Below are 12,462 nucleotides of genomic sequence, written 5' to 3'. Positions count from 1 at the left end.
ATTTAGAGAAAGACAATTATCATATGATCTCACTGATATGTAGAATTTGAGAAACAAGGCAGAGGATCATAGGGGAAGAGAGGAAAACATGAAACAAGATGAAACCAGAGAGGGAGAAAAACCATAAGAGACTCAATCTCAGGAAACAAACTGAGGGTTGCTGGAGTGGAGGGGGGTAGGAGGGATGATGTGGCTGAGTGGACATTGGAAGGATATGTGTTGGGGTGAGTGCTGCGTATTGTGTAAGACTGATGAATCACAGACCTGTACCCCTGAAACAAATAATACATTATATGTTAATAATAAAAAAAAGGGGGGGAAAGAAAAAAAATAAAGTTGTTTAAAATAAAATCCATGAGTGAGGCGCATGGGTGGCTCAGTCGCTGGGCATCTGCCTTCAGCTCAGGTCATGATCCCAGGATCCTGGGATCGAGCCCCGCATCGGGCTCCCTGCTCCGCAGGAAGCCTGCTTCTCCCTCTCCCACTCCCCCTGCTTGTGTTCCCTCTCTCGCTGTGTCTCTCTGTCAAATAAATAAATAAAATCTTTAAAAAACAAAATAAAATAAAATAAAATCCATGAGTCCATACTGAAAAGACAAATAGAAAGCCTGATGAGCAAGATACTTTCAATTTCAAAGTATGTCCCACAAAATATTAATTACAAAAGGGAAAAGAGTTACTTGATATTGAAGACTGGCAGAAAATATGATTCCCAAGTATTGGGCAAATACAAATCACATGTGAACTGCTAAGATGCAACTAGAACATAGCATCACTTTAGTGGCAATTTCTGCCAAAGATGCATAACCTGAATTTAATCATAAGGAAACATAAGCAAACCCAAGTTGAGAGGCATTCTACAAAATAACTGGTTTCTAATCTTCAAAAGGGTCAAAGTTACCAAAGTAAAGACTGAGAAACTGCCAGATTGAAGGAGCCTAAAGAGACGATACAATTAAATGCAATACATGCATCTGGACTGGATCATTTTGCTCTGAAGAACACTATTGGTGCAACTGGCAAAATTTAAACAAAGTTTGAGGATGAGATAGTAGTCATTTATCAATGTTATTTTCCTGATTTTGATGGTAGTACTGTGGCTACATAGGACAATGTCCTTGTTTGCCCCTAAACACTGAAAAGTTTTTGAGTAATCTCTATGCCCAACGTGGGGTTCAAACTCATGACCCCAAAATCAAGAGCTGCAGGCTCTACTGACTGAGCCAGCCAGGAACCCCTAACACTGAAAGTTCTGGGAATGAGATGAGGGAATATCATGATGGCAGTTCAATTTTCAAATAGTTCATGGGAAAAAGTATCTTCATATTGCCCTTGCTTATAAATTTGATATCATTTCTATAAATGAGATTATTTCAAAAAATTCTTAAACAGTCATAATTACATAAATAATTTTTGTTTCAGTTATGTTTGGGGGAAGAAAACAAGAAAGATACATGCCCTCCAAATCATTAGAGGATAAAACCAAAGAAATTATCGCCCACAAAGGAAAACGCAAAAATAGAAACCAGAATAAGAAAGTATAAAACCTCACAGAAGAAAATCAACTAAAAATAAAGCCAGTTAGGATAATGCAAATGTTTTAAATTCCCTATGGTAAACAAGAGAAAGACTTAAAACATAACACAAGGCATAAAAATTTTAACATGGAACAAACACAAATACAAATAAACTGAAGTCAAAAGAAATCAGTGATCAGTTTAACATGAGGCCAAGCAGGTAAGCAGGAAAATATAAAATAACTGGAAATCAGGAAAAAATAAAAGTTTGTAATTAGAAGAGCCAAGGATCAATTCACTCTCAGATTAAAAACCAGTTTGCCAGAATCTGAATCCCATCTCTGCCACAGATTAGCTGTGTTAACTCTGGGCAAATTTTTTAATCTCTCTGCCTCAGTTTCCTCATCTTTAAAATGGGGATTACAGTACTTAACCTCATAATGTTATCAGAACATTTAATGAGTTAATGCAGGTAGAGTTCTAAAAGTTGCCTGGTGTATAGCAGGAGCTCAAGTATTCCCTATTACTTGTAATTTTGTTTTTAATTATGAAAATAACACAAGCTTGATGTGTAAAAATTGAAAAATATAAGTAAAATTAAGTAAATATAAGTCACCTGTATCCCACAACCCAGCACTAACCACTGTTAATATACTACTGTTGGTGTACTTCCTTACAATCTTTTTTTTCTACGTTTGATGCTTCTGTTACTGAAACAGGTCAAAGATATGAAGTTTAAGAACTACCCAAAGAATTTACTTTCCTTAGGATACGTCTACAATGGCCAAAAGTAGCAGGTATTATGTTAAAAATAATGTATTTACTTAGGCCTATGAGTGAAGCTTACTTCAGTTATAAATAAGAAAAATAGTTATATGACCTGTTTTCTTGTGCTTTTTATCTATAAAAATATGTATTTTAAAAATAGCAGTGATTCAGAAAACATCAAGTTTTTTTTTTTAAGATTTTATTTATTTTACAGAGAGACAGAGACAGCCAGAGAGGGGACACAAGCAGGCGGAGTGGGAGAGGGAGAAGCAGGCTTCCCGCCAAGCAGGGAGCCCAACACGGGGCTCGATCCCAGGACCCAAAGATCACGACCTGAGCCGAAGGCAGACACTTAAAGACTGAGCCACCAGGTGCCCCAGAAAACATTAATTTTTATTTAAAATAAAATATATAAGTTTGAACAGTTTTTCAGACTGAGTGACAACACATTCATGGTTCATGAAATCAATTTGGTGGTTTGTGATCAATATTTCTTTTTAATAATAAATAGAAGAAGACTGTCAGAGAGTACTGAATGAAGTAATGGTTAAGTATTGCCTCTTGGAACAACACTTATGTATGAAAGGATATGTATGCTGATTAGGTTGTAGAAAATGTATTTTGTACTGTGAGTCACCTTTGAAAAACTCTTGAGAGCTGCTGAGGTAGAAAAATGAGGAAAAAGGTCTTGAATGTGATTTAATCACCTGCTACTAAACTGATACATTCTTTAAGTACATCTTCTTTTCCTTTTTCATGTTACTCACCCCCACAAGCCTCAAATCTTGCCCACAGCGCCAGCCTACTCCACTCAGTTCTCTGCTGCCAATCAGTAAAGGTGTCACGGGGTACACCGATTGCTAACCAGTAAGCACCAGTTGCACAAGAACTCTTTGCCCCCACCAGTACTCCCCAGGCCTAGAGTGCACTCCCTGAAAAATCACTCATGACTCCCTCAGGCAATGGTTTTTCTCTGGACAAACACTTAACTATCAACTCAATGGAATTTTCCAGCCTAAAAAGTTATCTTGTTTCCATTCCCTTGCTATTTCATCTCTCTTGTGCTGGGACTAATTGCTACTTTCTTGGAGATTGGATTCCTCTCTCATTTTTTCCATTTTCTAAATTATTTTAAATAGAACTGACACTACTTTAAAAAAGAAGAAGAAGAAGAATGCACTCTTCCCTACTGGGGAAGAAGTATGAAAGAAAAAAAAAAAGACTTCTCATCAAACAATGGAAAAGAATTGAAGACTCACAGAAAGAAAAATAAGAGACCACAGAAGAGCTGATAGCAGAATTTAAAGAATCCTGATTAATGATGTTTAAAACCAAAGGAGATTTGAGACTCAGTCAGTGCTCGCTTCTATTACCCCTAGGTGTAGGGCAAATGGTACAAATTACTCTCAGCCCAAATCTGCAGTCAAAAATAAGGATGATGAGGCAAGATTTCTGCATCTCTACACTCCATCTGCATAGATATTTTTGTGGTGAAAAGCTACTTGATAAATCAACACATTTTTAACACTTTCTTTTCTTAAAATTGCAACTTAAACTAAAAAACTTAAATACAGTATTGGAGCAATTAACAAGTCTATTTTTAACTTTTTTTTTTTTTTTTTTAAATGAAGCAGCATGGCTTACTGGAAAGAGCACTGATTTCAAAGCCAGGAGGACCTGGGCTCAAATCCCAGCCATACCACTGACTAGCTTGTGACCTTGGTGAAATTACTTCTCTCCAAACCCCATCTTTATCTGTCTTTTGGGGGTAATTTACAGAATTAAATGAAAAGCAGAGCTTACTGTACATAGCACCCACAAACAACAAATCTAACTTAACTTTCTGCTCAGACCACATTCCTATCAATAACAGTAACAAGTGGTTATCGTTACTGCAATATTTCTCAATTGAAAATGGACTGGAGAAGAAGAGGGGATAGAAAGAGGGAAAGGTAGGGGTGCCTGGCTGGCTCAGTTGGTACAGCATACAATGACTCTTGATCTAGGGGTCATGAGTTCAACCCCACGTTGGGTGTGGAGATTACTTAAAAATAAATAAAGATTTAAAAGAAAAAAGAGGGAAAGGGAGTAGGTGGCCCTCAAAGGGCGGGCTTGGGGCTTTTGGCAGGGAGGGGACAATGTACAGAGTACATGTGAATGTATATATTTAAACTACTGATTCTGAAATAATTGATACTGAAAATAATTGTCCAAATGGCTTGTGTCTCTAGAATCACAAAATTAAGGAGCTGCTTGGGGCGCCTGGGTGGCTCAGTCGTTAAGCGTCTGCCTTCGGCTCAGGTCATGATCCCAGGATCCTGGGATCGAGTCCCACATCGGGCTCCCTCCTCGGGGGGGAAGCCTGCTTCTCCCTCTCCCGTTCCCGCTCTCGCTATCTCTGTCTCTGTCAAATAAATAAATAAAAATCTTAAAAAAAAAAAAAAAAAATTAAGGAGCTGCTTTAGGAAACCCCATAAGTTTGGTCACTGGTGAATGGTACATTTACAAACATTTTCCTAAAATGTCAGGTAATACAACTTTTACTATATGATAGCATCTTTGGGATTTCAAATATCTTAAACTGAATATATATAGGTTTTTTAATGAGGTACTTATAATTACTTTTAAATTAAGATAAATGGAGTTTATACTATAGTTGTGACTTCATATTAGTTAATTATCTTCACAAAAAAATTACCAAAAAACAAATTTTTTTTAAAGATTTTTTTTTTTTAATGTAATCTCTACATCCAACATGGGGCTCAAACTTACATTCATGAGATCAAGAGTCGCACGATCTACCGATGAGCCAACCAGGTGCCCCATGAAAATTTTTATCATCATAATCAAATCAAAATTAAACTCATGATGTTGTCAACAAAAGATATGATCCTTGCCTTTTGAAACAATCTAAAATTGCTTTAACATATACCCAAGAGATTGGCAAATATTTTAAAGTCTGAAAACATTAAGTGTTGATACAGACAGAAAGCATCGGGCACTGCTGATGGGAAAATAAGTTGGTAAAATCACTTTGGAAAGCAATTTGGCACCACCTACTAGGATTCAATGTGCTAATACCCTACAATCCAGCAACCCCACATCTAAATTTGTATTAGACATTTGCACCAAGAGATACGGAAGCAGTTAATGATAGTCATTTTTTTAGAAATAAGCAAGAATCTTGTAATAACCCCTATGTCTATAAACACAAGAAGAAATCAACTGTAGAATTTCTATAAAATGGTAGCCTATAACAGTCGTGAATATAAATGAATTAAGCCACAGTTTGGCTGAATCCCAAAAACATACTGAGCTAAAAGAGGAAGTAAAATTATATCACTTATGTAAATTTCAAAATCAAGTAAAACAACATGTTGTTTAGGGATACATATGGTAAAATTATAAGAAAAGCAAAAGAACTGTTAATACAAAATGCAGAATACAGGTTACCTCTGTGGTGGAGGGAGTGAGCTGTAACCCAGGAGAACATATGAGTGCTTCAATTATTTTGTGAGATAATTATTTATGGTTTAGTGATGACATACTTCACAGTAAGTTTTTTTTAAAAAGGGGAACACAAAAACTAAGTCACAGATGGAAACCTGCATAAAGAGCAAATCATAAGAGCCAAATTTATGAACTAAGAATACACACACTTCTTCACATTTAATATGAGATCCTGACCTTTCCACAAATAATTCTACATTTTGGAAAAAATTAAATGAAAAACTTAAAACTCACCCCAAAAAGTCTTTATGCTACCCTATGTATCTCCACATTTCCCTAAGGCAAAACCTTCAACTACTGTGTATGAAGTTCCTGGTTATCTGGTCTCTAAACTTTAAATAAAGGCTTTCTAGTTACATCCAGCAAACAACTTTAACTTTTCTTTACCCGTATACCATAAGAATGGGCAGTTTTATATTAGCACTAACACCTGTTCCAGAAAAAAGGAAGCAAAATGGATGATCAACGCACACTCTTGGAGAGAATGGTGTCATGTGGAGTGATGGTTTCTGAAATGCTTCGATTTAACCCGGTCTACCTATCTTGCATTATGCGTGAAAACACTTTGGAATGAAAGCAATTACAAATATACAATGATGCATTTTCTCCTCTCCTCAAGCAATGAAAATCACTAAGGGGCTTCACAAAGCAGGGGCTTCACAAAGCAGGTCCATGGGATATAGATGACAAACCTCACTCAACTGGGAAATACGGCACTGCCTCCAAGTGAAGAAACTGCAGACAAATACGGAGTTTAATTTTTTTTTATTTGTACCTCTTCTTGAATCCGACAATTTCTTCAATTTCCTGATGGTGGCACCAAGCCAACCACCCTTTTTAACCCCCAACTTGTTCAAGGCCCCCATTCCCCTCCTTCTCCAGCACCGCTGCCCACTCTCCACGCCTCGGTTCGGCCATCGCCTCCGCACAACCCTTCACCAGAATGCCAGGAACAACAGTGTTGCTCTTCTGGTCCAAACCTCTAGGTCCCCCGACCTCTGAACACCGCACCTGCTCCAGCCCGGCGGGTCCCGGGCTCCGACCTCCACGCCCGCGGGACCGCACCCACACATCCCCTCCGCTCCCCGCGCCGCCGCCCTCTCGGCCCTTCCCTTGGTCCCGCAGCGCCAGGCGCTCGCCCCTCCCCAAAACCCCCTTTTTCCACCGAGCCTCCCCTTCATTGCACCTGTGGCCCGGCCCTTCCACCCTGCTGTCCCCTCACCGCCGGGCCTTCCCGGCTCGAGCCCCCGGGGCCCCGCCAGCCCAGCCCAGCTCGGCCCGCTAGGCCCCGACACCAGGCCCCGTGGCCTCTGCCGCCCCTTCTCCTCACCGTGCCCTCCCCGGAGCCCTCGTCTCGGGCCCCTTCCGCTTCCTCACCGACCGCGGCCTGCAGGCCCGCGTCGGGGTGGCCCAGCGGCTCTAAGGGTGCCGGCTGCAGCTGCCGCTCGGGATCCCGAGGTGCCTGCTCCATGGCTGCGGTTTGGCGCGGCGGCTCCAGTGCGCCTGCGCCGCCGCGCAGCGCGCCCCGCCCCCTGCTTCTCGGCCCGGCCCGGCTGCGGTCCGCGGTCCGCGGGGGCTGAGACCCACGGAGTTCCCGCCGGGTGTTTAGGAAGTGGTCAGCTGCTAAGCTGGGAGACCCAGAAACCGGGGAGGACGGATGGAGGAGAGGAGGGGAGAAAGGCAAGGGGAAAGCGAAGAACAGAGTAGACCCTGGAACCATTCCGGTTGGCGATCACCTAGAGAAAAATTGAGTCTCAAAAAGAAATCCGAGGCCGCGGTCTGACCTTCTCGCTCTCGGCCCCTGTCTCTCCTACCATTTTTTCCCCGGAAAGATCAGAGCGCCATAAATTAAAAACTTTCAGCAGTTCGAGTTACACATTCAGCAAAAGGTAGCAGGTGCAAGTTTTTGAGAGAAGTGAAGAAGTGAAGCGTTTGGCCGAAGCGGTGCTTGAAGTCTCTTGCGTTTCATAAAGCCCTGGAGATCTCTATCATTTTCTACGAATATGAACATCTCTTACCGAATCTTCGGAACCCGCTTCCTTGACAAGAATTCACTATTGGTAACCTAACGGGAAATGCTCACTGGGTGTAGCAGGCTGTGTGGAAATTGGGGTTCTCTATACAAAGTCTGGTCATCAGTTTTTCAAGGAGAGAAACTGATCTTTCTGCCGAAATACTTTGAGGCTGTGACACACAATTTGCTCTTCCTGCATTGCCTTCTCTGCCCCGCCCCCACTTGGCGTACTTCCCATTCATCCCTAAAATCACAAGTTATAATGTCCAAATGCTAATATCGCTTTGTTAATAAATCAGTTAAGACCTTTCTCGTATTACTTTACAATTATTTTTTTATATGTCTAGCTGCCCCAACTGGACTTTGGACTTTTTTAAGGCAAGGACCCTTTTTTTCCCCCTCTGACCAAACCTAGGACATTTACTCAAATTTCAAAAGGCATTTTATCGGTTTATCAAGGATTGTTCATGCTAAGCAAATTCTCAGGAAACATATTTTTATATATTTTTTATTTTTTAAGATTTTATTTATTTATTCATAAGAGACACAGAGAGAGAGAGGCAGAGGGAGAAGCAGGCTCCCCACTGAGCAGGGAGCCTGATGTGGGGCTCGATCCCAGGACCCTGAGATCATGACCTGAGCCGAAGGCAGACGCTTAACCATCTGAGCCACCCAGGCGCCCAGGAAACATATTTTTAAATCAGAAGACTATTTTATTAATTCATCACAAGAGGGATGGATAGATACCTTCCCAGGGACAGATTTGTAATCATTATCATCTGCCCTTTTCCCAGTTTTGAGAAACTGAAAAAACTAGGTCCTAGAGCCTTTAGGATATTCACTCTGGGCTGGTTGACTTCAGTGTCTCATCCTGCAGTAAGAACAAGGAAAGGAGCTCAAGTTTTGACAAAGCATTCACTGAGGGGAGGCCATAGTGCTACGTGCTATTTCTGAAAAGAAAAAAAAAAAAAAAAGAAGAAAACTAAAACAGAGTAGGAACATCTGTTTCCTCTTCATTCTGAGGGGGAGCAGAATACATGACCCCAAAATAGGCCACTTTGGCATGTGCATTATTTTGAGCTGAAAGCAATCAAAACCCAGAAGATTCAAGAAAATTACTTTTACCTCTCCCTTAACTACCTAAAAGAGTTTAGGGAGGCCTGGCCCGGAAAGACTACTACTACCAGAAATAACTTTTCATCTGAGTGACCCATGTGTATGGCAAGGCAAACATCTAATTATCAAACATCTGTTTTTATTGTCCTGGGAATTACCCTCCTCTCCTTTGAGGCAAGGGCCCCTATTCCCATTTCCTAGCTCAGGATGGCGTAGAAGCTTCAATTGCCTGACATTTTCGTCCGTCTCATATTCTTATTGGGCTCCCATACCTACATAATTTATTTTTCTCCTGTTAATCTGTCTTATGTCAATTTAATTAACAGACCAGCCAAAAGAATCTAGAAGGATAAAGGGAAAGTTGTCCCCCACCTTTTACAATTCACACCTTTTTTGTGGAAAAAAAAATTCAAGACTGCCTTTGATATTAATTATAAGTTAGCTAGATATAACTTTGTCCCTATATTTTCTTAAGAGATAGCCTTGAAGAAACCAAATTTGGAAAAAAGGGTGCTTGAAGAGTCTAAAATCAGGGCAAAAAGGATTAGATGATCATTTCCCCTTCTTATATATACCTATAATACATGTTCATTGTGGGAAAATTAGAAAATAGTTATGAATAAAAATAATATAAAATCTCCATACTTCCACACCCAAAGATAAGCACTAACATTTAACATATATCCCTTCAAATATTATACATATATAATAAAAATAGAATCATACTATAATGTTATAATAATTTATTCACTTAATACAGCAAGAACACCTTTCCATGTGATTAAATATATTTCTACAGAATCTTCTTAAAGACTATACAGTTTTATTGTAAAAAATTACTATAATTTGGGACATCTGTCTGGCTCATTTGGAAGAGCATGCAACTCTTGATCTCAGGGCTGTTAAGTTTGAGCCCCATGTCAGGTGTAGAGATTACTAAAAAAATAAATAAACGAAGAAAATTACTATATTTAAGCTCATAATCCTCTATGGTTATAATTTTTTAAGATTTTACTTTTTTAAAAGATTTTATTTATTTGAGACAGAGAGAGAGAACATGAGCAGGGGTAGAGGGGCAGAGGGAGAGGAAGAGGGAGAAGCAGACTCCCCACTGAGCAGGAGCCTGACGAGGGGCAGGGCTCTATCACAAGACCCCTGGATCATGAGCTGAGCCGAAGGCAGACGCTTAACCAACTGAGCCACCCAAGCACCCCAAGATTTTATTTTTAAGTAATCTCTACACCCAGCATGGGCCTCAAACTTGCAACCCTGAGATCAAGAGTTGCATGCTCCACTGACTGAGCCAGCCAGGTGTCCTTCTATAGTTACAATTTAAGTTGTTCTCAAACTTTACTTTTAGAAACAAAACTGCAGGGCGCCTGGGTGGCTCAGTCATTAAGCGTCTGCCTTCAGCTCAGGTCATGATCCCAGGGTCCTGGGATCCAGCCCCACATCGGGCTCCCTGCTCGGCAGGAAGCCTGCTTCTCCCTCTCCCACTCCTCCTGCTTGTGTTCCTGCTCTCGCTATCTCTCTCTCTGTCAAATAAATAAATAAAAATCTTAAAAAAAAAAAAAAAAACCTGCAATGACCATCCCTCTACATAACATCTTTGTGTACCTGACCTGTTAGTTCCTTAAGCTAAATAGGAATTGGGAGATTTTAAGAGATTTTTATCTAAGCTTTGATAGTGCCTGAGGAATTATTTCTGCTCTATTATATAATACCATATTTCTCAAAAATTATTATTTGTATCCACTAGATAATATGTCTCACCCTTGGGCCTGCCAAAAGCTAACACTCTTTTTGATAAAGAGACAATAACTAGTCTTTAAAAAGCCCGGGGTAGGGGCGCCTGGGTGGCTCAGTCGTTAAGCTTCTACCTTCGGCTTCGGTCATGTCCCAGGGTCCTGGGATCGAGCCCCACATTGAGCCCCACATCAAGCCCCACAGCAAGCCCCACATAGGGCTCCCTGCTCAGTGGAGAGCCTGCTTCTCCCTCTCCCACGCCCTCTGCTTGTGTTCCCTCTCTCATTGTGTCTCTCTCTGTCAAATGAATAAAATCTGTAATAAATAAATAAATAAACAAATAGCCCAGGGTAGGAGAAGAGGTGGTATCTGCAACTTCTTGTCCATCTTTTGGACAACCTGCCATGTAGTGTTGTTGTAGTTTTTTTTAATTCAAGCATTTTTTAATTTTTATCTTATTTTATTTTATTTTTAAGTAAGCTCTTTGCCCAACATAGGGCTTGAACTTATGACCCTGAGATCAAGAGTCACATGTTCTACCGACTGAGCCAGCCAGGCACCCCCACCCTGCAGTTTTTTTATATATGTGGCACTTCAACATACATTTTCATGATGCCTCTTGCAAGACAAGCATTATTTTCCCCATTTCACAGAGGATAAAGCAGATTTGGTAACATCTGACAAGGTCACACAGCCATCAAATAAAGGGAAGAGCTGAGATTCAAACCCAAATTTATAGAACATCAGAATCCATGCATTTGGGCCATGCTGCTTTGCATGAAGGAGAGGAAGAAGAGAGACTCTTCTGGAAAAGGAGGAAAATAATTGGCAGAAATTGAGGTTTGAGTCCTCACCTGATAACCTAGAGGTAGAAGTATATTTCCTTGGAAGATAAAGGCAAAGTTACTCTAGTCCAGCTAAAGTCTGGGAAAATCCAATGCTAACTCTATAGACATTTTAGATACAGATGCTCCCTATTTTTCAGATTCAGATAGAGTAAGGATATCCACCCCCCCCACACACACACACCCCTTACTGAGGGAGGGCTTGAGGTTATTTGCTCCAGAGTGAATGGGAAAGTTCTCAGGAGGAGGGATGACTAGCCAGGCTGGCTTTAAGGATGAGTCAACCTCTGTGGGGACATACTCCCCACCTCATCCAGCCAGAGGAACTTCAGTCTCGTATCTGAATAGCATGATGTACATTTCCACTTTGTTATGAATTTAACAAATACGTATTGAGCTCCTGTGTTAGCCTAAGAACACCACGAAACACCTGTTCTCTGCACCTCACCATCCAGGTTCTGTTATCGCCTCCCCAGGATTCTACTGCTATCTTGCTGGCCACCCATGGTCTCTGAAAGTCATGTTCTTCTCCTTCCTCCAAAACTACAACCTTCTTCTCCTTCAACCTTGACCAGCAACCAGCCCCAGCCCCAGCCCCACCTTATCTCTCATTTTAGTGTCAGTGTAGATGACATCTGTCCTTGTTCACAGTGTAATATCTAATTTGCCCCCTTCCCACTAATATTACCTTCTTCCTTTCTGGCAAATTCCCCATTGTGTGAGGCCTCCTTTGGCGACCAAGTCTTAGTATGTTCCTTTAATTGCAGCCTCTCACTGCAACTGAAGAGCTCAGATCCTTCTTTTATTACCCATGGGCAAATTATTTCAATTCAGCCATTCAGACCCTGAAAGTCCCAGAACTTTGAATCTTGGGTCAGAGGAGATGTTGGAGATTAGAGCCATCATCAGGCCAATATGGCCCCCAAGCTGTGAATTTCCTGTAGGC

The 12,462-nt window shown here is 40.9% G+C and overlaps 1 protein-coding gene across 1 annotated transcript in view; it reads right to left on the bottom strand.

Moving 5' to 3' along the window:
- Positions 1 to 7,288, bottom strand: part of SNX4 (sorting nexin 4) — a 70,278-nt gene extending 62,990 nt beyond the window's left edge. Inside the window, exon 1 of the mRNA XM_081832474.1 lies at positions 7,126 to 7,288. Within this exon, the coding sequence (XP_081688600.1) occupies positions 7,126 to 7,266 (141 nt within the window). The 5' untranslated portion in view covers positions 7,267 to 7,288. The remainder of the gene's footprint in view (positions 1 to 7,125) is intronic.
- Between the last annotated feature and the right edge of the window lie 5,174 nt (positions 7,289 to 12,462).

This window comes from Leptonychotes weddellii, chromosome 1 (genome assembly GCF_054177405.1).
Source record: "Leptonychotes weddellii isolate Sample4059 chromosome 1, ASM5417740v2, whole genome shotgun sequence".
Taxonomy (NCBI): domain Eukaryota; kingdom Metazoa; phylum Chordata; class Mammalia; order Carnivora; family Phocidae; genus Leptonychotes; species Leptonychotes weddellii.
Note: the sequence above shows the minus strand (reverse complement) of the source record. Positions and strands in the feature narration are given on the sequence as shown.